We start from the raw sequence: 26,797 nt of genomic DNA, 5'->3' as shown, positions 1-26,797 counted from the left end.
ATTAAGACAGTAGATTACAATCAGAACAGTTATTACAATTCCCAACAACAAACTGTGTAGATACCTGCATAACAATTACTGTGAACCTCGACAATTACTCACCTCATCTCTTGGCAAGCAGTAGCAACAGATGAATATACAGTAATGACATTTTTCATACATTGGAAATGTAACTATTTGTTTCATTTGAATTGAAAGTACTGTACATTGCGTTTTTTCAACATTTCACCACAGATTCATTCCCATGTCCAGCTGTTTGCACACTAGAATCGCAGATGTCATTTCAATCATAATTTCCTCACATTAACATATAGCAGACCCTTTGTTGCTACCCTCGGATAATGGCAAATAATGTTCTTGATAACCCCACATTCAAACAGTGATTATCCTGTATACTGAAAGGTATAGAACAGCAAATATCTGTAGCTCCCCATCTCTAGACTGCCCCTTTGTGGCCATCTGACAAAATGCCTAACTAATATTCTACTCTCGTTATATTAAGATGTTTATTAGGTCATTCTGGATAAATTCTTACATTCACTGTTTACAGAAATCAAATGTCTGATATTGTCCTGTGAGGAAGTTGTGTCTATCTACCATGCAGGTTTAGTATGTCTTCTACATTAAATCCAACTGAAATGCAGAGATCGTCAGATCTTTCCATATCTAAACGGGATCCTCTCACTCACTAGCCCGGTTAATAAGGGACCCCATTATGTAAATCTGAGTATGGCCACTGATAGCGAGAAGTTTCTCACACAAACAAGCACCGTCTCATTGCATGGATGGTGCTAATTGGACACTCCTTTGGTATAATTGCAGTGACTAAGGCCGTGCCCTCAGCTAACCTCCTTTAAGCATTGTTTTGCAGCACAAAAACAGTACAGGGAGCAATTAAGATGTGGATTGTAAGCACCACTTGGGGGACCAATCAGCAAAACCATGAGAGAAGAGCTGAAGGAGGGGGGTACACTATGGTACCCGGAGAAACACAACCATCCCAGGACTGTCAAACAGGGAGTTATTACACATTTATATGCATAGAATGTCTAGTTAGCTTTGAAACCATATTTATGTGTTCAGTATGTAGTCCCCATAAGGAAAGGATTAGTTACAATATTAAGTTTGATAGTGTTTATTTTATAAACCGACTGTATTTCGTACAGTATCTTGTCATACACATCTCAGTACTTTCTACTATACCCAACCCATCTTTCACAATCTAATATCCAGTACGTACTGCACTTGCACAGTAGAAAGCAGCATGCATTCAGTGTATTAAAATCTTGAACTATGAACCCGTTTCAAGTACTCTTCACTTACGAAACAAATACCTCTGATGGGGCAAATGGTGTCAAAACCTGTTTATAAGAGTCACTCACAGATTCCAGCGTGAAAAATGTTTCTGTATAAAAACACAGATGTCCAAAGGATAGCACCATGTAGAAGGCGTGAAAAGGATTTGCGACAAAGTGTGCATTTCTGTCAAGAAAATTATAGGGATATGAAAGCACAACTGTGTGGAAATAAATTTCCCTTTTATGTGAAGACTACTATATGAAACTGTAAAATAATCTCCAATCTGACATAATGGTAAACCAGGGAGGTAATCACTCTGACCTAATCTCTGTTACTCTAGTCTTCCCTGTGGAGATCAGTCACAGTGGTCGCCACAGGAGGCTGATGAGGGGAGGACGGCTCATAATAATGGCTGGAATGGAGTGAAATCAAACACATGGAAGCCAAGTGTTCCATATCATTCCATTCCAGCCATTACTATGAGTCCGTCTCCCTAATTAATGTGCCACCAGCCACCTGCGATGGGTGTCTATTCCCAAGAGTGAACCAAGAGTGGGAAAAATTAAGCTTCTCCCTCTCTCTACCACAGACTTTGCCCACCCTCTATGACTAAGTTATGCCCTGTCATGTAGTCGGAGGCATCAGATGCCAAGTAGACCACTGCAGCTTGCAGGTCTGTCACTAGAGCCAGTCGTCCAGCAGGGATATCTGACAGCCAGCGCTGCACCAGAGGCCTCAAACTCTCCGAGTGGATGAGAGGGGTGTCAACAATCCCCCTGAAAAGAAAAAGAGAGACAGAGATGGAGGGAAAGAGAATTCGGAGACATCAGACTTCAAAGCCAGGAGTGACAGCAGTGTGGCGTTTCAGAGCCACCACTTTGGTAACCAAAATAAAATAATAAATAAACCCAATTACCCTTCAGAAAAAGTGTACATCTCTGATGATATTTACAGTGGGACGCGTGGTGTTAAAAGACTGGCACGTCGCAGGAAGCACCACCGGGTACGACAGGACCCTAGGTATAATTTGCCTTCAGGAGCCTGTACATTATCACTTTCTCTGCGTCTCCCTGCCTGATATGTGCTTTAGCTGGTTTGATTCTCAGGCATAGTGCTTGAGTGGCATTTAAAAGAAACAGGTATGTTGGTACAATAGTGATTTCCTCCTCTGAGACTTAGGTACTTTCATGTTTAGACAATGCTTGTGTCAGCATTAATCTATCATGACCAATGATTTTCTCTCCACCTATTGAAATATAGCATTTGGATAAATGTGTCAACACAGCTGTGTCTAATGTGAGACGACTTCAGGCTTTTCACACAATCATTATGAAAGTAACTAAAAGCTTCACGGTCGACTCATCTTTAGCCCGTCCCCGACATGTTAGGCATGCAGTATTCCTGGCTGTGCCTTGATACAAATTCCAACATTTGGATAAATTAGCGGCTCCAAGAAGCATGTGACACCTTGGTTAACATATTCCACCTCAATTATATTTCTCTTCAGCGCCCTGTTATCTGGAACCTTTCCTGGCAATCAGAGGTGCTGTTTTCCCTCAACCAATTTTCTAGATAATGCAGCTTATCACCGGCGCGGCTAAAGTTGCCAATGAAATCAGGCTGCAGTCAACCTCGCACTCGCTAATTGTGTCCCTTTTTTATGCATATTTACTGACTGTCACTTCTATGAAATCAGCGGCCCATTGAGACAGCCAGTTAGAAGGGGGAAAGAATTGCTTCTTTGCAAATTAAAATGAGCAAACAAGCTGTCGATAAATAAAGCAGAGTGGGCGCTTTGTTCTGGGTGTGGTGACGGGCCCCGCATGCCGAGCCACCGGACGGATTCGCTGGGGCTAAGGGATGCTCGACTTAACACACACATACACAGCGCAGCGAAGAGTGTTCCTCTGTTCTCTTCTTCACCGCCACACAGCTTCACAGACAACTAGATACAAACAATGTGCTATTGTTGTGGAGACACTTGGAGTGAGGATGCTCATTTGATTTCCTAATTGAATATAACAATTAGAGCAAGTGTTTGTTTGATTCCTCCCTAAAGACGCCATCTAATTAAGCCTGAGCACATTGTTTGAGGGCTTAAATGGAACTTTTACAATGGAGGAAAACACTCAATCGCTTCTCATCATTAATGTTCTTGGCAGCTCAACAAATAGCAATACACACTGAACAAAAATGTAAAGTTTCATGTTTCATGAGGTGAAATAAAAGATCCCAGAAATGTTCCATATGCACAGAAAGCTTTTCTCTTTTGGTCACAAAATTGGTTACATCCCTATTAGTGGGCATTTCTTCTTTGCCAAGATAATCCATCCACCTGACAGGTGTGGCATATCAAGAAGCTGATTAAACAGCATGATCATTACACAGGTGCACCTGGTACTGGGGAAAAAAGGCCACTCTAAAATGTGCAGTTTGGTCACACAACACAATGCCACAGATATATCAAGTTTTGAGGGAATGTGCAATTGGCATGCTGACTGCAGGAATGTCCACCAGAGACTTTGTTAGAAAATTGAATGTTCATTTATCTACCATATGCTGCCTCCAAAGTTGTTTTAGAGAATTTGGCAGTATGTCCAACCGGCTTCACAACCGCAGACCATGTGTAACCACGCCAGCCCAGGACCGGCTTATTCACCTGTCTGGGACCAGCTACCCCGACAGCTGATGAAACTGAGGAGTATTTCTGTCTGTAATAAAGCCCTTTTGTAGGGAAAAACTCATTCTGATTGGCTGGGCCTTGCTCCCCATGTTTGCACCCCTGTCCAGTCATGTGAAATCCATAGATTAGGGCCTAATGATTTCCTTATATGAACTGTAACTCAGTAAAATCATTTAAATTGTTGAATGTTGCATTTATATTTTTGTTCAGAATAGATGGGCTTGAAGTCCATGGACAGTTTGTATGTGTACATTCTTAAATCAAAGTTAGGATTGAAATTTTAAAAAGTATTTGTGATGTGTGAACTGTTGTGGCATGGCGATACAGATAAGATCTGACATTGACACTATAGGCCTATTCTGAAGCCAGGCCATTTAATAAAACTAACATTTGGGACACAAACTTACGGTGAGATGCAGTTAACTCGGACCCCTCTGTCAATCCACTCTGTGCCAAGTGTCTGTGTCAGTTTGACCACTCCTGCCTTTGAGGTGTTGTAGGCAAGCTGCTTCTGTGGATGGGGCACTGCAGAGGGGACAAATCAAGTCAAGTAGTATTGGTCCAACTACACCTGCATAAGTTTATGTATACATTTGATCTGTATTGTTGTCCATCACTTGTTTAAAACTAAACTTGAACTAATTAAAACACATACAGTTCATTTCTGAGAGTTTTTATACACCTTGACTTATTCCACATTTCATTGTGTTACAGGCTGAATAAAAAATGGATTAAATAATAAAAATTACCCTCACCCATCGACACACAATGTCCAATAATGAAAAAGTAAAAACATGTTTATAGAAATGTTAGCAAATGTATTGAAAATGAAATACAAAAATATCTAATTTACATAAGTATTCACACCCTTTTGCTATGACACTCCACATTTTGCTCAGGTGCATCCAATTTCCTTTGATCATCTTTGAGATGTCACTACAACTTGATTGGAGTCCACCTGTGGCCAATTCAATTGTTTGGACATGATTTAGAAAGGAACACACCTATATAAGGTCCCACAGTTGGCAGTGTACAATATATATATACAAAAGTATGTGACCATCCCTTCAAATGAGTGGATTCGGGTATTTCAGCCACACCCATTGCTGACAGGTGTATAAAATCAAGCACACATCCATGCAATCTCCATAGACAAACATTGGTAGTAGATGAGCCTTACTGAAGAGCTCAATGACTTTCAACGTGGCACCATCATAGGATGCCACCTTTCCAACAAGTCAGCTCGTTAAATTTCTTCCTTGCTAGAGCTGCCCTGGCTGGTCAACTGTAAGTGCTGTTTTTGCTAAGTGTAAAGGACGGCGCAACAATAGCTCAGCCGCGAAGTGGTAGGCCATACAAGCTCAAGGAACGGAACCACCGAGTGCTTAAGCATGTAAAAATGGTCTCACTACCATGCTCCAAACTGCCCCTGGAAGCAACATCAGCACCAGCACTGTTTGTCGGGAGTTTCATGAAATGGGTTTCCATGGCCGAGCAGCCGCACACAAGCCTAAGATCACCGCGAGAAATGCCAAGCGTCGGCTAGAGTGGTGTAAAGCTCGCCGCCATTGGACTCTGGAGCAGTGGAAACGCATTCTCAGGAGTGATTAATCACGCTTCACCATCTGGCAGTCCGACGGACAAATCTTTGTCAGAGCAGAAACTATACCATGAATTGTGTTGAGGCATATATCTGGGGAAGAGTATATAACAAATACTAGTGTTGAAAGTTTGCAAAAGCACAGTGGTCTCCATCATTGGGAAATAAAAAAAATATGGAACTACGCAGACTCTGCCTAGAGCTGGCCGTCCTGAGCAACTGGGCAAGAAGGACCTTGGGAGGTGATCAAGAACCCAATGACCACTCTGACAGAACTACAGAGTTTGTTGGCTGAGATGGGAGAGCCTGTCAGAAGGACAACTTCTGAGAAAAATATACGACAGCAGCGCCTGGAGTTTGCAAAAATGCATGTGAAAGACAGAGCACAAGGCAAAAGATTCTGTGGCCTGATGAGACAAAAATGTAACTCTTTGGCCTGAATTCAAAGCGCTGGCGAAAACCAGGCACAACAGACAATTCCTTGATTAGAAGCTGCTTCAGAGTGAAACGACCTTAGACTCGGGAGAAGATTTACGTTCCAACAGGACAATGACCCAAAGCATACAGCAAAAGCAATGCTGGAATAGCTTCAGAACAAGAAAGTGAAAGTCCTTGAACGGCCCAGCCAAAGCCCAGACTTGAATCCTAAGACTTAAAGATTGCTGTTCACCGCCTCTCCCCATCTAACTTAACAGAGCTTGAGAAAATCTGCAAGAAAGAACGGGAGAAAATCCCCAAATCCAGATGTGTAGAGTTTATACAGACATACCCGAGATAACTCGAAGCGTAATCACCATCAAAGTTGCTTCTACAAAGTATTGACTCAGGGGTGTGAATAATTATGTAAATGTTTTCATTTTCAATTAAATTTGCTAACATTTCTAAAAACATGTTTTCACTTTGTCATTATAGGTTATTGTGTGTAGATGGGTGGGGAAAAATCAATGTCATCCATTTTGAATTCAGGCTGTAACACAACAAAATGTGGAATAACCATATAAACTGCACTCAAAGTCCAAAAGACAAACCTTACCCCTCTAATAACCATGAAACATACACTACAATGTAGACTTTCTCTGAGAGTAATTATTATTTAACTAGGCAAGTCCGTTAAGAACAAATTCTTATTTACAATGACGGCCTACCCCGGACGACGCTGGGCCAATTGTGCACCTCCCTATGCTACTACCAATCACGGCTGGATGTGATACAGCCTGGATACGAACCAGAGATTGTAGTGACGCCTCTTGCACTAAGATGCAGTACCTTAGACCGCTGCGCCACTCGAGGATCCCTGCATATTATTCATTTCTTCATTTCAATCATAACTCAGCACCCTGGTTTCTACTGCATGCTACATGAAAACACCTCCATTAGGTACTTGGGACCCTGTGGATAAAGCCATGTCAAAATAATTGCTTGTAATGTCCAGTTACGCACCATCTTCAGCAACAAAGGCAACACACCATTAGTTTGCCTTGACCATCACAGATGCTGCACACTGCATGGGATGCTTGGACAGCGGCTAATTTCCCTCTGGTTGATTAATCATCACAGGGAAGCCTCCAAGTTACATACAACTTTAGTAGTTAACCTCGTCGCCCCTTGATCTCACTGCCAAATTGCTTCGGTCGGAACAGAGATGATAAATATGACACAGCTGCAGAGAGGCAGGGGCTGGTCCTGGGGAGACAGAGTGGACAGGAGATTCACGGTCCCTCGTTTGTTTAGAAAGGAACAGAGCTGATGTGAGGAGAGAAGAGGATGGAGGATGCTTCCCTGATGGAGTGAAGAGGCTGAGGAGGAGGTGCAGGCCCTTGGGTAGGACCCCGGCCTTGGAGGAGAGGAGGAGCACGTGAGGAGGAGCAAAGCCCAGGGCTTACACCCAGACTGAAGGTGAAAGCCGATTTATCAGGACAGGAAACACAGCTAAAAAAGCCTAACAGTGCTAATCCTCACTGAAGACCTGATGATACAGCTCCAAAATACAGTTCAAAACAGGCCTTCATCCTTCAAATAAACCTGCATTGATGTTTTCCGTCTTTAAGAGCAGTAATCCTTAGAGAGGGAGAAAGAGAGCACTGTCTAAAATCCTCTTTAACATCCCCTCCTGCTACATATTGCCCATTCTAAGTGGGGGGAAACGAGCCCTTTTCATCACAGGCCTACACATACTCAAGTCCTCAGGACAGATAGGAAGTAAAGATGGTACACAGGCTGAATGAGCGTGCCGCTGACATGATTCTCTCTATCCTCCTTAGTCAGGTCAAATACTTTACATCTACTCTCCAATACAGCTTTGTTAGCATGTCAAAAATGCTCTTCCTTTGTGTGGCCTACCATCATTCTCTTCAAATGTACAGGGGAGGGGAAAAACACATTTTATTCAGCAGATGGACAAAAAGCTGTCATTGTCCAATTAAAATACACATTCACGGCTGCTTTTTGGTACCCTACTTGGCTAAAACAGGTCCCCTCTGATTATTCATTATGACAATACTGTAACAGATGTCCAGACCAATAAAGTACATTCCTGCAGGACTGTGCGGAACTGAGTAATTGATCACTTTTTTTTGTTGCCATCCTCTATTTACCAGCATGGCCCTGTTTTACAGATTGCCCCTGCAGTTGGTACTCAGGCCCATATGTCACAGCAGTTTATTGGCGATGACTATACTGCTGATGAAGTGTTACTGTTTCTCTGGAGGAACCTGTGGGAGGATTTACACTGGGCTGGGAATAACTCCCATTTCACAATGCACTTAGTCAAATGTAAAAGCATCTGCTGCTTAAACACAGCCCTTTACAGAGGCAGGCAGGGTTGTTGCACAGGAAATATTTTACATGTTGGACCTCAGGTTTCCTTACTAACACATCCTCCCTAGAGCTCAGGAGATGGATGTTTATTATGATGCAAAAGTGCCTTGATGAGCAGCAATCACAACTAACTGTGTTTGCAGCGGGAGAATAATGTGGGTGGATAAATCACAATAGCATTGTCCTGAATAAACAGTTATATGGTGAAGATTAGCAGTATTAGCAATTATACTTAAAAAAATTAAAATAGATTGCATTTGTGAAATGGGTCACCAAGTTTCCTCCTCTGTCACTTTAAGTTCACTAAAGTACACTGAAATGGCAAGACTGTAGAATACCAAGCCCATTGAAGTCGTTTCGCAACGCTACAGAAACAAACCGTATACAATTATGTTCAGGTGCACAAAATCACTGTGATGAGTATTACATTACTGTACTTCTCAGTGTACTATATGAGACATATCAATGCAGCAACAAAGCTCAGGTCATTATTCTTCACTTGACTCACCATTCTTCATTGACTCACCATTCCTCATTGACTCACCATACATGGAGATGAAAGGAAGACATTCTCCCTCTAAAACGTTGATGAAATCTAAAGGGAACATACAGGATAGAATATTCACTAACCTATTAGACTGGCCATGGACGCTGTGTTAATAATCTTCCCATATCCTTTCTTCAGCATCACACGACCTACAGCCTGAGGCAAGAATTCAGGGAGAATGGACACATATTAGAAACATTCATCACACTTTTAGTATTGACACCCTGTGTGTACACTTTTCATTATTATTCATACTTACTCATAGACCCTAACTCAAACTCTCATATATTCCATGTGTAATTTACATGTCATTCCCCCCCAAAACAGTTAGACGTGTAAACTCAAATGCAAACAACTGTACATGTATCCGATTTTCCAGACACTTATGCCACTGGTATGACCCTCTGAGTAATGAAATAGATCACACAGGCCTACAGTAGCATACTAGCCTAGGCTGCCAATAGTGGGCTCTAGATGTGCACTATCGTCTTGGATTGATGTGCCCAACCGTTAATACACTTGTGTCCCCCGTGGACCGGCTCGTACATAAAGCATCCTGCAGTCAGGCTGCAAAGGCATCATTTTCCTCTTTAACAAGCTTTAAATGGCGGGCAGTTGGGGGGAAAATTTGAAAAATATGTTTTAATTTTAAAAAATCCAACACCATTTCACACTGTATTCAGCCGGTCCACTGGGGACACAAGTGTATTACCAGCTGGGCACATCAATCCTAGATGATAGTGCAGATCAGGCATCCCCTATAAGTGGCCTAGGCTTACAACAGAATACAGTAGAGGAATCACACACCTGACAACACATGAAGGTCCCCCTCAAGTTGACATCAAAGGTTTGGTCCCACTCTTCCAGACTGGTGTCTTCACTGGCTGAGTTCATGTTGATCCCTGCGTTGTTGCATGCTATTTGGATCACTCCCCATTTGGACACAATGCTGTCAATCATCCTCTCAACATCTAACGATTTGCTGATGTCAGCAGTAATCGCAATGCAATTTATCCCTGGATTAAAAAGTAGTGGCAATTTAAAATGCAATATGTGGTGCATGTGGTGCAGATTAAAGTTTTGTCTGAAAATATAATACAATCAGATTACAATATACAACAGGGATAATGAACTAGATTCAGCCGATGGTTTCTTGAGCGGAAGGTCAGGGGGTCGGAACATAATTACAAATCATTTGTAGACTACAAAGTGACCGCAAGAAGTCAAAACAGATATAATATTTCACTAAAACAATCATTGGCTTGCGTTTGCATACAATCACATACACTGAGTGTACAAAACATTAGCAACACCTGCTCTTTCCATGATAGACTGACCAGGTGAAAGCTATGATCCCTTATTGATGTCACGTGTTAAATCCACTTCAATCAGTGTAGAGGAGGGAAGGAGACAGGTTAAAGAAGTATTTTTAAACCTTGCTACAATTGAGAAATGGATTGTGTGCATGTGCCATTCAGAGGGTGAATGGGAAAGACAAAGATTTAAGTGCCTTTGTAGGTGCCAGGCGCACCGGTTTGAGTTAAGAACTGCAACGCTGCTGGGTTTCAGCCAACTTGACACAACAGTGGGAGTCAGTATGGGTCAGCAACCCTGTGGAACGCTTTCGACACCTTGTAGAGTCCATGCCCTGATGAATTGAGGCTGTTCTGAGGGCAAAAGGGAGGGGTGCAAATTCAATATTAGGAAGGTGTTCCTAATGTTTTGTACACTCAGTGTAGCATATATCTCTCTATTATGTGTGGGGGTATTTTTACATAATGTCCAACAATAATAAAATAAAACAATTCAAATCTTGGGCCGCTAGTAGGGGAACAATGATGTACAGTATTTCCTTGACTTTTCCCTGACAGTAGAGCACCATCTGCTGGTTATACATGGAAGGTTAATATGAAAATCCAACATTGTGACAATCACAGTGGTGTGTGCTAATGCCAAAGCCTTACCTTTCAGTGTGAGCTCCTCTGCCACGCCCTCAGCCTTCCCTTGGTCCAGGTCTACCACAGCCACTTTGGCACCGGCCTCTCCTAGGGCATGTGCGAACGCCCTGCCTATACCTTGGCCTGCCCCCGTCACATAGGCCACCCTGCCGTCCAGACGCATCCGGTCCAGGATCGACCTCCCGTTCAAGCCCCGGAATACCTCATCGTCTGTTACCTTGCTCTGAGACAAGTCACACACAAGTGAGTTATAAGTGTGAAGGGAAAAGTCTGTATGAGCTTTTAAGTACTGTAAAGTCACCATTTGACTCATGGTCGTAACTACAGCTGTCAATGACAACAATGATAGTCATTTTCTTTTCCTTTTAGCACGGGCACTAAGTGTGGTTCTGACTGAGGATGTGTCATATGTTACCTGTGTGCCTGCACATGCTGTTGCCATGGGTACTCTGCGGATGATACTGATGCCATCTCTGAGGGGGACAATGACCTTACAAAAAGAAAAACCTTCTTTACTAACACAGTAGTAAACACCCAGTAATAATTAGACAGATTACAAGCCATGTCTCTCCACTCACCTGCTCCACACGAAGATCACTCTTCACAAACTGGTTAAAATCTCGAAGCGCCAGCCCGTTGACATCAGCGGTATCCTTTAGGTAGACCTTAGCCTTGAACAGGGAGTTATCCACACATATCACACCACTCAGCCGTAGAAGGTTGTGGTCCAGGATGAACTTGTAGTAGTTGATGTAGTTGTTCTTGTCTGCGTCGATAAAGACCATGTCAAACTGCTCGCCTGCTGCAGCCAGATCCTTTAAAAGAGACAATATTATCAGAGAGCCGGACCATTCACTGTCAATGAGCTAGATACACTGATACTGTGTATAGCCTTTTACTTAGGTATAATGGTTGTTATATTATATATATTATATATATTATATATATATATATATATAAAATTGGCTATTTATTGTACTCATATTTATTACACTTACAAATAGTTGTGTTCCTTTAAGTGATTTGGTTTGCATTGTATATGCATGTAACTATATAACGTGGTTATTATGCAAGTAGACTAACATGTGTAATCACTGCAGGCTAAACTTAATCAATGTAGTTACACAACACGTAGTTAGTCACCTTCAAGCTATCCATGGCAGAACCAATCTTCACTGTTATCTTCTTGCCATGTGGAGACCTGTCAAATATGGGCTTAGCAAATTCTTTAAGATATTGCTCAATCTCACAGGCAACCAGTGACCCATCCTCGGGCAGTCCTTCAGCCATTGAGAGAGCACCATACCCTGTGAACATGCCTATCTCGAGGATCCTCTTGGCTTTACTCATGTGAACCAGCATTTTCAGAGTCTGGCCTGCCAATGAAACATCAAGACAAATATTTAGCACTACTTAAATATGTATCTCTAACCAAGCATCTACACAACTGTACCCAATAGAGATGTCTCACCTTCCACATGCCCAGTGATGCACTCTTTTGGAAGCCGAAACTGAGTCTTGCCCTCCTCGAATACTTTATCCCAGTCGTGTTCCATCGTTTTCCTACACATCCGTATGGGATTAAGTAAGAATGTGCATCAGAAAGCATCCATGTGAACTGTGTCTGTGGGACGGACAAGAGAATTACTCACTGATACAGCTCAGCGAGAGGTGCACTTTCCTGGCTGCTCATTTTCTCCAGGTAGCCGTCCAGACCACACGCTATGTCCAGGGCCTTCTGTAGGTTGACCCTCAGTTCCTCTGGAATGTTGGCAGTGCTATCTGCTATCTCCTTGGCTTTGTTTAAGAAATCCACCATGAACTCCATCGGGGTGTCAGAGACTGCAGAGAACACAAGACCAAAACTGTACACAAGCCTATACAGTATAGGCCTAATGAGTACAGTAGGCTATTATACTAATGAACAATTTGAGACAGAAGGGGGGGGTGATACAGAGAATGAATGACATTATAATAATATGGAATTCCAATGGTGTAAAGTACTTAAGTAAAAAATACATTAAAGTACTGCTTAAGTAAGGTTTTGGGGGTATCTGTACTTTAATATATATTTGAGAACTTTTACTCCATTACATTCATAAGAAAATGATGTACTTTTTACTCCATACATTTTCTCTGACACCCAAAAGTACTTGTTACATATGGAATGTTACATATGATACACACTTATCAAGAGAACATCCCTGGTCCTCCCTACTGCCTCTGATCTGGCGGACTTGGGAATGTGTGTTGGGAGCGTGCCCATGGCTATCCGTGAATAAAAAATAGATTTGTGCCGCCTGGTTTGCTTCATGTAAAGAATGTAAAAGTATTTATACTTTTACTTTTGATACTTAAGAATATTTTAGCAATTACATTTACTTTTTATACTTAGGTATATTTAAAACCAAATACTTTTACTCAAGTAGTATTTTCCTGTGTGACTTTTTACTCAAGTGACAGTTGGGTACTTTTCCCACTGGACAATTCATAGACTACTCTGTGTCATTACATAACTATACCACTAGATGGACATAGAGCTCTAGGAAGTACGGATGAGCCCAATAAATAACTGCAACAGGCGGGGTTATACGTGTATGTTCCTAGAGATGCGGTGAAGATGTCAATGGAACTCGACCAAAACCATGGATATGCCATCGAAACGCGTGGGTGAAAGATGCCTTATGGTACCTCATACATTTAGGCTATTGTTTATGTGTATTTCACAATATGTTAATGTAAAAATCGGAGTAAACTGCTTGTATAGATGTGAACCCCAATACATGTTAATGCCATCGTCACCAATCAACTACAATACAGTTCAAAACTAGACTACCACCACCGATTTCTGTATGCTAGCGATACTACAAACGGGAGTTAGGAAACTAGCATTAAGCATTCACTTATTCTAAACCTGAAAAGGGACCAATTCTAAATGTTATGCAGCGAAAACAACCACATATGTTCAAATCGGACGTTAGTAACTACATTGTGGGCATGTTACAATACATCAATCTTGACGAATCTCCACTTTGTTAGATCAGATTTGTTCAATGTGGGCCAATCCGGGGTCCCCACGGCTGCGTTCCATGCATTGACCTCTTAACCACATATAGCTAGTCCTATATGTAGGTTATTTAATTTAATTACAATTAATATAAATGTAATGTTTAGTTTTATAATGCACAAATAGTGGATTATTACGAATATACTATTTAAGTGTCCTATCATCTTTCCAGTTGATGTTTCCCCGCGACATTCTCCTGCAACTAACAAGCCCAACCACATTCATTCTTTCGAGCTTCTGCAATCATAGCTAGTTCTGTGAGAAAGACCTGACATACCTTTGGCGGCCTGCATGGTGAATTTCCACGGCGTTCGTAATACAAAATACACAACAAGTTGTCAAATCACAAAGGGCGACTGGCAAAGCAGCTGTCTGTCTATCTATATAGCTTAACCCCGTTTCAGTTGTGTAAATGTATCTTTACTGATGGCTTACGAAACTCCCCAAAATAAACTCCTAGTTTCCCACACAGTAGTTCCGCCCACGTGTCCGTTGACCTGTAAGATCTGTCTATCGATGTCAAACTTTTTGTGTAAACCTTTCGCGACAACGTTTTTTCGGGTCGTTTTACTGTCATCACGTGGGCGCAAACCGTATAACACAGCAATGTCTAATGGAGCTGACCTTCAACCAAGTCAAGCGCCACGATATCTGTCCAGCTCAGGCATCCAGACGTTAAAAAGGCCACTTGTGTAATGAAAGAAAAATACAAATAGTTTCCTTCATGTCTACACTTTTGTCACGAGGTGCTGAAGTGTTAAAATGAGCCATGTAAAATGTGAAATCATTCAACTGTTAAAATAAAATATAATGGATTCTTAGCTCAATACAAAGACATGAATGATCACTTTACTTCAAGAATGTGCATATTTCCCATTATCATACATTTACTCTACAAAAAAGTTGATCTTAAACTTTCATCTTGGCTCATCCTAGACTGACATCTGCTTTTTTTGTCAGTTGCACGTTTTATTACTCTTTATTTTCAGGTGTAGGATCTTAATTTGATTACCCTGTTGCTGGACAACTTTACTGCAATGATTGGTGCATTTGAGGTTTAAAAATACTTCTGAAGTTTGTAATTTCCACTTTGAAATGTCAAACCTGATTTCTTTTTTATTATCAAAATGCCAATTAATTATAATCCACATTTCCTGTAGGCTTATTTTCCTGCTGTAGGAAACTGGCTCAAATTGTTTTTTGTTTTTTTACCATTATTTAACTAGGACAGTCAGTTAAGAACAAATTCCTATTTACAATGACAGCCTAAGAGCAGTGGGTTAACTGCCTTGTGCAGAACAACAGATTTTTACCTTTACCAGCTCAGGGATTTGAACTAGCAACCTTTCAGTTACTGGCCCAACATTCTAACCACTAGGCTACCTGCTGACCCAAATTAAGATGCTACATGTATATTTACTCTTCAAACAGAACTGTTGCATACCTGTGTCCAGTATGTTAAGTAGCCTAGGAGGCTACGCAATTGAACATACCACAATTCAACTAAACAAAAATGTTTTTTTTCTTACAGTCAATTTGGCACACACAAAAAAGGGGTAGGCTAATGCTGATATATATAATATCCAAAGCCTTTTTCGCATGTTCATCAGTGACTGATAGCACATTTTCTGCACAAGAAGCAAGTCTGATGCAGGCTCCCCCAGTAGGCTAAATACATAACCCTTATCAATTATCCCAGAATTGTACATGTAACTTTGCAATACATGTGTATCTTTTACAAATGTATTTATCTTGCTCTTATTTCTTGAGTGAAATAAAAAAAATACTTGACATATAAACATACAGTATGTGCGTATACAATTACAAATGGTCTATGTTTATTGATGTGGAGTAGGAAGTTTTTTATTAAGTAGCCTAAATATGTTTTACATTTAAAAATTGTAGGCTAATAAATGATATAGCCTATTGTGGGGGTGGGGGAATCCCTCTTTACATAATTCTATAGTTTCATTACATCACTCCCAAAAATTGTGTAAGGATCATGCTGGGGCACGTGCTACACAATGGTTTTGGCTACACTTTCATAAGCACACTGGAAATACTTGCTCCTCCACTGGCAGAAGTGAAGTGATCTGCTGTCGAGGATATATGTATATATACAGAGAGTAATGAGAGGTGAACATTATGCTCCATTAGGTTACTTGTCTCTGCATCGGTCACTCATTAGCTTCCAATACACAAATATATCAAGATGTCACTTGATGCAAACACTGGGAAGACACTTGTGGAAGAGCCACTGGAATGCAACAATATTGCAGTAATAAAGAAGAACGAGTTTCACTTAGTTCAAGTCAAGGGCACATGGAAACGCAAATCGGGAAATAAATTGAATAAAAATATAAAGGGTCGAGTATCAGCTGCCAAAATGTGAGTAAAACTTGTGTTAAAATATAATTAAGGGATGCAATTGATTCTAAATAAATTAAAACATACATCTAAATTAGTTTTCTTGATGTTAACATGCTTTATTTTATTAGACCCTCTAGCTAGACTTTAAGTAATAAAATAAGTAGCCTCCCACTGGACAAAAACTTGTTTTCACGTCATTTCAACAAAAATATTCAATGTGATGACGTGTAATCAACGTGGAAAACTGATTGGATTTGCAAAAAGTCATTAATAATGGACTTTCGTATTTTTTTCAACCAACTTTGAACCTAAATCCAATGGCATGGTGAAATTCTTTTGCTTTTCACATTAGTTGACAACTGAACCATATGTAAATCAAAACTAGATGTGTTGAACTGACATTTGTGCCGTGGGCTTGCACAAGACTTGGCTTGTGTGATTGGGAATGGCTCATAGGACCAGGAGCCTATCCCATGTTTCTGTAATGTGAGGCATCTTGATGTACAAGCACACCAACTGGACAGGACACTAGTGTCGTGTCTTTGGCTATGCCGGATTAAGTGATATGACATGCTATTCTATAAAATAATTTCTCCATAATTAATATTACCTAATTGAGCTAATCATGTAAATGTAATCAACTAGAGAGTCGGGCACCACAAAATAATATTTATAGAGCTGTTATCTTCCGAATAAACTCTTAAAGACCGAGTAATATTTTACATCAATAGCAGTCAATATTAATCGTCATCTTAATTCAGTCTCATCTGAAAGTTGTACATTCTTGGTTATCTGCACGAACCCTGGCTCACAAGTTGAACCAGCAATACAAAATTGGGTTTAATGATTTATTTACTATTCAAATCAAATGTATTTATAAAGCCCTTCGTACATCAGCTGATATCTCAAAGTGCTGTACAGAAACCCAGCCTAAAACCCCAAACAGCAAGCAATGCAGGTGCTGAAGCACGTTGGCTAGGAAAAACTCCCTAGAAAGGCCAAAACCTAGGAAGAAACCTAGAGAGGAACCAGGCTATGAGGGGTGGCCAGTCCTCTTCTGGCTGTGCCGGGTGAAGATTATAACAGAACATAGCCAAGATGTTCAAATGTTCATAAATGACCAGCATGGTCAAATAATAGGTCTGGGACAGGTAGCACGTCCGGTGAACAGGTCAGGATTCCATAGCCGCAGGCAGAACAGTTGAAACTGGAGCAGCAGCACGGCCAGGTGGACTGGGGACAGCAAGGAGTCATCATGCCAGGTAGTCCTGAGGCATGGTCCAAGGGCTCAGGTCCTCCGAGAGAGAGAGAGAAAGAAAGAGAGAATTAGAGAGGGCATACTTAAATTCACACAGGACACATTTACTAAATACCTAACTAATCACACAGAATTACACATACACATCATTAAATCATAATTACAAATTACATCATAAAGGAAAACATCCCTAGGGGGCGGAACAGATGTGACAGCTTGTTACACAAAAGAAAAGGGGCGGGGTTTGAGTGAAAGAGCGGGAAGACTGAGTTTCAGGAACAAAGGGCGAAGCTGTGCTATCGTAAATACAGTATCTTATGCATTCTAAATTACCGCCCATTTGGAAAAGGAAAATGCAATAAATATTTACTCTGAGCTGCGCTTCGGTAGGTTGGTGGTAGATGGAAGGCCGTGTTGCCCAACCGAGTCCTTCGTCCTTTGAAGAATGTCTGCTGGTAAATTGAATACGTTGTAGTAACGTCATTGTGTGGTAGACGGGATACTCTGTCTGTTCCTTCCTAACCCTCGTTTGCAGCGGCTGTGGCTAACTCAACGGCTAGGAGGTATCACTTCTGTAGTGAATAAGAGTTCAAAGTTCATACCATTCGCAACCAAAACTCACGCTGATGTTGGCTTTGTTCTGTAGTTATTATCTGAACCATTCTGACATCGGACCGTTGTCCTCACATCCTCGGAACAGGAGGTTATATTGTCATCAAGGGCTTATAATTTCGAATAATTTCATATTCAAACATTTCAATTGAACAACAATTCCATGTGAAAGTGTAGAATTTCCACTGTAGAGTTTATGTCATCTTATCATTGATGAGAATGTCTCAGATGACAACCGAACTGACATCATATTCATTAAGTACCACCGCATATGTTCAATTGGTCGGATTACCAGAATATAGTGCATTTCCCCCCACCTTCTGATGTTCCCAGAATCTCTATGTTAAGAGTTTTGCAAATGTAACATCAGTAGGGTAGAGAGAGGAAAAAGGGGGGAAGAGGTATTTATGACTGTCATAAACCTACCCCAGGCCAACGTCATGACACTAGTCTATCGCAGGGCCTTACCCCCCAATGTATCTCCTTAATACTGAGTGCCAAGCAGAGACTCATCTGGTCCCATTTTTACAGTCTTTGTCATAAGCCTGAGATCCAGGGCCGGTGCCAGAACAAATCAGTTGGATAGGCATTTGACTTCAGTTGGATGGGCCCGTTTTTTCATGGGACTTCCGGTATTTTGAATTTTGTTAATGGCTGTTATAATGAAGACCGAAGGCAGCTAGTGAGTTTCAAGTTTGTGGAAGCTTACAATTTACCCTACAATTTTACTTATCTGTGTGCCAGTTATGATAATTTTTATATGCGCATTTTCGTAACGTTTTAGTTTCTCAAAATTATTGTCACGTGGTTAATCATACAAATATGAATTAAAATGGTTAAAATCTAAAAGTTAAAATTAAACTAATGCAAGAGCACCAGCCTTTGCCATATGGACACATTGATAGTCTACACCATGATCCATTGGTGGCTAAAGAAATGAGTGCATGGAACTCAGAGATAGCCTATAAGCCAATGCAGCACTAGGCCTATAACTTACATCTTCATCTAAGTCAAATACATAGGCCTAAAGACAACAAATAAAAACATTAGAACCTATCCTGATAAAATGCACGTTCTTTCAATTGCATGCCTATGTGTCTCCCTTTCTGTCTGTCTTGATTTGAGCTATAACTAGTGAAGTGCAACATTGTATCAACTCAGCAGGTTGGCTTGCTCTCCCTCAAAGTTATCAGGACAGAGAAATCACACTCATGCTCATTGCTCACATGGAGCACTCTGACAAAACTCCTAAATTATGTTTATGAAATAAACCAAAACTTGTTTCCTACAAGTGTAGCAGGTTGTGAACTCTGCAAACAACATTTGCACTCTGAGAATGAGAACAGTAAATGAATGTAACCAAATGACGGGGATTAACGGTACATTTACTAAGCATGTCTTCGCCACACACCCCTCCCCTTCATCTTGTCTCAACATTTTAAATTATACTCAAGACACATTATCTTCACATTTTACATGCTTTTCACTGACATCCGCAACTCAATAATCAGCTAGGCTTTTTGCAACGTACTCTGCCCAAATGGCTGGCTTTCCTAATAGGCATAGGCCTATGCACTTGTGATTTGAAATAATCCACAGCAATTCTTTTTAAAGAAGCTAATGATCCTCTATGGCTAAGTCATTCTCTCTAGTAAAGTATTTTGACTGGAATAATTATATCATTTTGGCAAAACATCCATTTACTTTAGGGAAAGCCAGCATCCGAACAGTGCACTGTGCACCCGTCAACTTTCCCTTCTAATTCACAAGTGGCTGAAACCAGAGATCTGTGTATAATGACGAGATGCTCATGTCTCCACCCTAACAATGCAAATCGTTGTCCCAAAGGTGGGAATGCAGGCAACAAGCTTAGGTCTGCATATTATGCCCATAGAAATGCATTGGGTTTATTTAGTCCCTTTATTTAGCCCTCTCACTTGGCCTCTTCCTCTCTGCTGAAACTAGGGAGCGCAACAGTGCCGCTGTGTCTTAGTATCTGATGCTGTCTGGACAGAAAACGTATAACATGCCATACTCCTTTTGTCCAGACAGCATCAGATACATGGCCACACAAAAGGAGACAGAAGGGCGCTGTTTCGCTCACTCGGATGCTTTATCTGAGATTGTTGAGTCTTTCTGTCATCTCGTGTCTCGGTCAAATATGATCAATATTTCAATATTTTATTTGGACGGGCAAGGATGGTACGGTAGACTTTCCACAGAAATTGAAATTGTGTGAATTTACATTTATCCACAGGCTTTGTTCTCTAAACATGTACTGTACATATTGTACTGTACATAAAATAATCTGACAAATATATCACGTTTTCCAGCTATGAGAGCACCATGGAGCAAGGCACCTCCTGGACAGTGGTCAGCCCCATCATCTTCACCTACAAGGTGACTGAGTCCCTGGGCCTGCTGGACCCCAGCAACGACACCCTGCTCCTGGGGCACATTAGGGACCCCCAGCAGCTGGAGGCCCTGAGGAACAGCATCAGCACCAATCCCCTCAGGCGCTTCGTGGTCATGGACCAGACCGTCTACAACCTCTACGGCTGCCAGCTCACAGACTACTTTGAGGCCCATAATGTTCTCTACAGGATCCTGCCCCTGCCCACCACCGAGGAGAACAAGTCCATGGAGCTGGTGATGAGGATCCTGGAGGAGGTCCATAAGTTCTCCCTGGACAGACGCACAGAGCCCATCATCGCCATCGGAGGAGGAGTCTGCCTGGACATAGTGGGCTTGGCGGCATCCCTGTACAGGAGACGCACCCCCTACATCCGTGTCCCTACCACCCTGCTCTCTTATGTCGACGCCAGCGTGGGGGCAAAGACTGGGGTGAACTTTGCCAACTGTAAAAATAAGCTGGGTGGCTACATACCCCCGGTGGCTGCTTTCCTAGACCGCTCCTTCATTCAAACTGTTTCTCGAAGACACATCTCCAATGGGCTGGCCGAAATGTTAAAGGTACAGTGGCAATGCCTGACAGCAACAGATATGAATTAGATTTTGGACTGTACATGAACTTAAGATACAATGCTGTACTATTTGACTGTATACTATACTGTAGAGAACAATATACAGTACATCATCAGTCTTAGAGAATATGTTGATGCTCATTTAGCTCTGTAGATCTGGTTTTATGTACTGGTATTTAATGTAAATGTAATGTAGATGTGTGCTCTACAGATGGCCTTGATGAAACACAGAGGTCTCTTTGAGCTTCTGGAGACTAACGGCCGGTTCCTGTTGGACTCCAAGTTCCAGTCTGACAGCGGTCTTCAGGGGGACAACAAAGATGCTGCCTCCGTGTGCACACGCATGGCCATAGAAGCCATGCTAGAGGAGCTGGCCCCCAACCTGTGGGAGGACGATTTAGACAGACTTGTAGACTTTGGTCACCTTATCAGCCCAGAGCTGGAAATGGTACAGTACAACCAATTTTTACCGCTTCACCTTAAATAACCACAAAGCCAAATAGTTCCATGAGCTACTGTATGTAACCGGGTTTGAACCAATATGTCATCATGTCATGTTTGTCACCTCCTGTTCCATTTTTAGTGTAACTATGTGCCAGATGAGCATGGTGTCAGGTTTACTCACACCTGTTTGTGTTAGTTAGCGGCAATAAACAGTGTGGCTATGAGTAATACTGCACTCTAGAGAGTTGTGCATGGATACAGTACTGAACGCTGACCTTCTTATTACAGAAGGTGCTCCCTTCCTTGCTGCACGGAGAGGCGGTGAACATCGATATGTCCTACATGGTTTATGTGGCCCGTGAGAGAGGCCTCATGACAGAGGAGGAGAAGCTGCGGATTATAGGCTGCATGGGGGGGCTGGAGCTGCCTGTGTGGCACCAGGACGTTACCATGGCACTAGTGCAGCACTCACTTTGTGAGAGGCTGAAACACTCTGGTGGGCTGGTCAGGATGCCTCTACCCATTGGCCTAGGGCATGCAGGTAAAGAGACAGACATGTATTTTTCAGTTAGAGTTCAGCACATTAACAAAGATTAAAAATGCATATATTTTCAAAGCTGGTGTTAACAATCTCCTTTTTCTCTCCATCTGTAGAGATCTATAATGACACAGGTGATGACACCCTGTACAGAGCGTTTGAGAAGTGGTGTGATGAGCTGCGACCAAGCGACCTGAACTAGTCCAAATATTTTGCATTACTGTAGATTATTTACTTTGAATGATTTAAATGATTAAAACAAAGATGTGGCATTTCTGCTTGACATGTTGACACAGATATCTAGAATGCTCAACAGTTGTTGTAGCTGATATTTGTTGGTGCTGTTGATTGTTCAGGTTGACTTGATTTGATTGCAAGCGATGTCTTGTCCTATTGAACAATACAGGCCCCTCACAGTTTTACTACTACATTACAAAAAGGGAAATTCAAAACTTTATGTATGATGACTTTGTATTGCTATTGATGTTTTTGATGTCTCAAATGTTCTCATTAAATCGTTTAAGAAATGAATACTTCTTGTGTTTTAAATACACAATTACAAACACTTTATTTAGGAGCAATGCACTTTTATATTGTACAAAATACAGTTGAAGTCTGAAGTTTACATACACTTAGATTGGAATCATTAAAACTCGTTTTTCAACCCTCCACAAATTTCTTGTTAACAAACTATAGTTTTGGAAAGTCAGGACATCTACTTTGTGCATGACACAAGTATTCTTTCCAACAATTGTTTACAGACAGATTATTTCACTTATAATTCACTGTATCACAATTCCAGTGGGTCAGAAGTTTACATACACTAAGTTGACTGTGCCTTTAAACAGCTTGGGAAATCCCGAAAATGATGTCATGGCTTTTGAAGCTTCTGATAGGCTAATTGACATCATTTGAGTCAATTGAAGGTGTACCTGTGGATGTATTTCAAGGCCTACCTTCAAACTCAGTGCCCCTTTGCTTGACATGGGAAAATCAAAAGAAATCAGCCAAGACCTGTTGCACTTCACAAAATAGATGGCATCATGAGGCTGAGAAATGTTGTGGATATATTGAAGCATCATGTTAAGACATCAGTCACGAAGTTAAAGCTTGGTCGCAAATGGGTCTTTCGAATGGACAATGACCCCAAACATACTTCCAAAGTTGTGGCAAAATGGCTTGAGGACAACAAAGTCAAGGTATTGGAGTGACAATTACTAAAGCCCTGACCTCAATCCCATAGAACATTTCTGGGCAGAACTGAAAAAGCGTGTGCGAGCTAGGAGGTCTACAAACCTGACTCAGTTACACCAGCTCTGTCAGGTGGAATGGGCCAAAAATCACCCAACTTATTGTGGGAAGCTTGTGGAAGGCTACATGAAACGTTTGACTCAAGATAAACAATTTAAAGGCAATACTACCAAATGCTAATAATATGAGGTTCAGTGAATGGATTTTAGGGTGTTTTCACATATAGTCCTCATTAAAAGAACCAATCTCAGTCCTCTTTAAAAGAACCGATCCCAATCCTCTTTAAAGTTAATTTTGGGGTAAAATTAGCAAAAGTGCTCAGTCCTCTTTGCATTCACATTGCTATATTTAAAAAGCAACCAAGATCTTTTCCCAAGATTTACTCAGTGCGCTCTGGGTTTTTACAAAGTGCAGGACAAGCCATTTTATCAGAACGTGTTATCGGACAGCTAGATATACCTACATACATTTTGTAAGCTAATAGATTGCATTTAGTTAAAAGATGAGACATAATAATTGTAAATATTATTGGTAACAGAATAAATAGCAGAAGAATAACTGCATATTAAATAATGTTGTAATTGACAATTGTACACCCAATGTAGGCTACTGCTAGAACAGATGTTGTACCCTATGTTGGCGTCCTCTCACACTATTCAAACACCACAATCAAATAAACAGTTTAAACATTAAACATTTTTAGCCTATAGATCACATGTTGCAAACAAATAATCTGAACTAAAAACATATTTTGTAATTTCTGTGCATCATTGACAATCGCTAATCAATAGGGCTATCCAAAAACAGCACGTTTTTCCCTGCAGATTATCATATCCTCTCTTTTGTGGCACCAATGTGAGAGGGTTTATGGTACGGGAAATGGTGTTGCAGTAGTCTAGTGTGTGGTGCGGGAGTAATGACAAGCGAACCTGGGGAGCTTTGTGTTCACATTGCCCTTAAAAAGAGAACTGGACCACGGAATTCAAGTGAACCGAACTCAGGCCACCTCTCGAAATGCTCTTTTGAGGGTGCTGAGTTCCTTGGGAGTGTTCACACTGCACAACAATTTAAGTGAACCACACTGTGTTCACAAAAATTGTCTGAAAGGGACTATGTTGGTGTGAAAACAAACACCCTGAAACAACCAGTAATCTTTCTGAAATGAAAGGCACCTAAATCTATGCTAGGTAAAGCTCCGCCTTATCTCAACTCACTGGTCACGATAACAACACCCACCCGTAGCACACATTCCAACATGTATATCTCACTGATCATCCCCAAAGCCAACACCTCATTTGGCCGCCTTTCCTTCCAGTTCTCTGCTGCCAGTGACTGGAACAAATTGCAAAAATCGCTGAAATTGGAGACTTTTATTTCCCTCACCAACTTTAAACATCAGCTATCTGAGCAGCTAACCAATCGCTGCAGCTGTACATAGTCCATCTGTAAATTGCCCACCCAATCTACCTACCTCATCCCCATACTGTTTTTATTTGATTTACTTTTCTGCTCTTTTGCACACCAGTATATCTACTAGCATATCATTATATGGCCATTTATCACTCCAGTGTTAATCTGCTAAATTGTAATTATTTGATCCTATGGCCTATTTATTGCCTACCTCCTCATGCCTTTTGCACACACTGTATATAGACCTTCTTTCTTTTTCTACTATTTTATTGGCTTGTTTATTGTTTACTCTATGTGTAACCCCGTGTTGTTGTCTGTGTTACACTGCTTTGCTTTATCTTGGCCAGGTCGCAGTTGCAAATGAGAACTTGTTCTCAACTAGCCTACCTGGTTAAATAAAAATAACTAAATAATTGTTCACAGAGCTCCACCGATACAAATCAGTATGGGGTAGGCGTGTCAAACATATGGTCTGTGGGGATGCTCTACCGAAATAACCCAATATTTGGTTAAAAAAAAATGTAATCACGCATGAAGCATTCTCAGTATGAGGAAATATAATGTTTTATAGTATGTGAATTTGTGAAAATCGAGCATGCTTTAAATGCCTTGATGTTATACTAATTTTGGCATTTAATCTAGTAGAATTTGCATTGGAGGAGGGGGGCTGCGAATTTTGATACCTAGATCTCATCTAGAAAACAACAAAACAACGTGTAATATTGCGAATAGTGAAGCTTCTACGGTGGTTTTCAAATGTAAGTAGTTTTTGTTCCGTTTAAAATGTTCACGACTATTTCATCGTGCATCTTTGAAAACACATTTTCAGCCTGCTGCCTTTAGCTAGCTACATGCTTTATTTAGTAGGACTAGAAGTTATAACTGTTTGAACAGTAACGTTAGCTACAGGGTTACTTTCTGTTGAGCGACAACTTCATATTTAACATTAGACTAGTTAGCTAGCAAGCTAGTTTCATTGCACATAGCCTGTTATGGTGAAAGTAATGGTACGCTGCATTTGTAACTGTTTCACCTTGGCATACCAATTTCATAAGGTATGTGGCAGTCTAGGTACAGAAAGTTCACACAACTCTACTTTGCTCACGTTTTGGTTAATGTTGTACTTCTTATGTATTTTCATGATCTCCGTGAATGAGTTTGAGCTGGAGGGGCAGATGTCACCTGCAATATCATAACATTTATTGATGTGCTGCTAATAAAGGTCCCCTTTTCTCTGAGAGCAACAACACTTTCCCATCGATATCCTATCCTTCACTGGACCATTAGTTAGCGGGGTGCGCGATAATAGCGTTTCAGTCGGTGACGTCACTCGCTCTGAGACCTTGAAGTAGTTGTTCCCCTTGCTCTGCAAGGGCCGCAGCTTTTCTGGAGAGATGGGTAACGATGCTTCATGGGAGGCAGTTGTAGATGTGTGCAGAGGGTCCCTGGTTTGAGCCTAGGTTGGGGCGAGGAGCGGGATGGAAGCTGTACTGTGTGAAGATATGTTAGAAAGGTGCAGCTATTCCAGAGAAAAGTACTGCAATTGTCTTAATACCTCTTACAGGGCTTTACATGTACCCACCTCAAGTTACTCCACCTCAAGAATTGCATTTGGCAGAAGGCTCGGCATACTGGCTCTCGGTCAGGCAAATGAGAAATAAGTGCTCTCAGGCTATCCGGAAGGCCAAAGTTAGTTACTTTAAGGAGCAGTTCCCTCTCTGTGGGTCTAACCCCAAGAAGTTCTGGAAAACGGTTAAAGACCTGGAGAATAAACTCTCCTCCTCACAGCTGCCCATGATCCTTAATGTTGATTATGTGGTTGTTACTGACAAGGAGCACACCACTTCATTAAGTCAGGATTGCTATTTGACTCAGCCATAAAGGGGACCTTTATCTAATGCGACTAGCCCCGATGCTCCTCCGCTTTATTCCCCTAACCCGCTACAAAGTTTCCCCTGC

At 41.3% G+C, this 26,797-nt stretch overlaps 2 protein-coding genes across 4 annotated transcripts; one reads left to right on the top strand and one right to left on the bottom strand.

Annotated features, from left to right (window-relative positions):
- Nucleotides 1–1,119: 1,119 nt before the first annotated feature.
- Nucleotides 1,120–14,568, bottom strand: zgc:113054 (uncharacterized protein LOC541322 homolog). 2 transcript variants are annotated; one of them, XM_029683792.2, is made up of 11 exons: nucleotides 14,249–14,568; nucleotides 12,557–12,746; nucleotides 12,376–12,467; nucleotides 12,048–12,280; nucleotides 11,483–11,719; nucleotides 11,320–11,394; nucleotides 10,911–11,127; nucleotides 9,754–9,848; nucleotides 9,030–9,102; nucleotides 4,390–4,507; nucleotides 1,120–2,075 (listed from the first exon to the last, which is right to left on the bottom strand). In XM_029683792.2, the coding sequence occupies exons 1-11, from the start codon at nucleotides 14,262–14,264 to the stop codon at nucleotides 1,880–1,882; spliced, it is 1,542 nt and encodes a 513-aa protein (XP_029539652.1). In that variant the 5' UTR covers nucleotides 14,265–14,568; the 3' UTR covers nucleotides 1,120–1,879. The 2 variants fall into 2 exon arrangements, with proteins under 2 accessions (XP_029539652.1, XP_029539651.1); XM_029683791.2 differs by having other exon boundaries at nucleotides 9,754–9,962; nucleotides 14,249–14,565.
- Nucleotides 13,486–22,708, top strand: LOC115143401 (2-epi-5-epi-valiolone synthase-like). 2 transcript variants are annotated; one of them, XM_029683796.2, is made up of 5 exons: nucleotides 13,486–13,570; nucleotides 20,545–21,184; nucleotides 21,407–21,643; nucleotides 21,928–22,180; nucleotides 22,294–22,708. In XM_029683796.2, the coding sequence occupies exons 2-5, from the start codon at nucleotides 20,558–20,560 to the stop codon at nucleotides 22,377–22,379; spliced, it is 1,203 nt and encodes a 400-aa protein (XP_029539656.1). In that variant the 5' UTR covers nucleotides 13,486–13,570; nucleotides 20,545–20,557; the 3' UTR covers nucleotides 22,380–22,708. The 2 variants fall into 2 exon arrangements, with proteins under 2 accessions (XP_029539656.1, XP_029539654.1); XM_029683794.2 differs by lacking the exon at nucleotides 13,486–13,570 and adding an exon at nucleotides 16,066–16,359.
- Nucleotides 22,709–26,797: the final 4,089 nt, after the last annotated feature.

The sequence above is a fragment of the Oncorhynchus nerka genome, linkage group LG15, assembly GCF_034236695.1.
Source record: "Oncorhynchus nerka isolate Pitt River linkage group LG15, Oner_Uvic_2.0, whole genome shotgun sequence".
Classification (NCBI taxonomy): Eukaryota; Metazoa; Chordata; class Actinopteri; order Salmoniformes; family Salmonidae; genus Oncorhynchus; species Oncorhynchus nerka.
This window is presented reverse-complemented; position numbering and strand designations above follow the sequence as displayed.

Coding starts and splice junctions, on each gene's coding strand:
- zgc:113054 (XM_029683791.2), bottom strand. Junction 9,963..10,910: donor AGAGGAGCTCACACTGAAAG/GTAAGGCTTTGG, acceptor TTTTTAATCCAG/GGATAAATTGCATTGCGATT. Junction 4,508..9,029: donor GTCCATGGCCAGTCTAATAG/GTTAGTGAATAT, acceptor TCCCCTCTGCAG/TGCCCCATCCACAGAAGCAG.
- LOC115143401 (XM_029683794.2), top strand. CDS start 16,184: ATGTCACTTGATGCAAACACTGGGAAGACACTTGTGGAAGAGCCACTG. Junction 21,185..21,406: donor GGCTGGCCGAAATGTTAAAG/GTACAGTGGCAA, acceptor TGTGCTCTACAG/ATGGCCTTGATGAAACACAG. Junction 21,644..21,927: donor TCAGCCCAGAGCTGGAAATG/GTACAGTACAAC, acceptor TTCTTATTACAG/AAGGTGCTCCCTTCCTTGCT.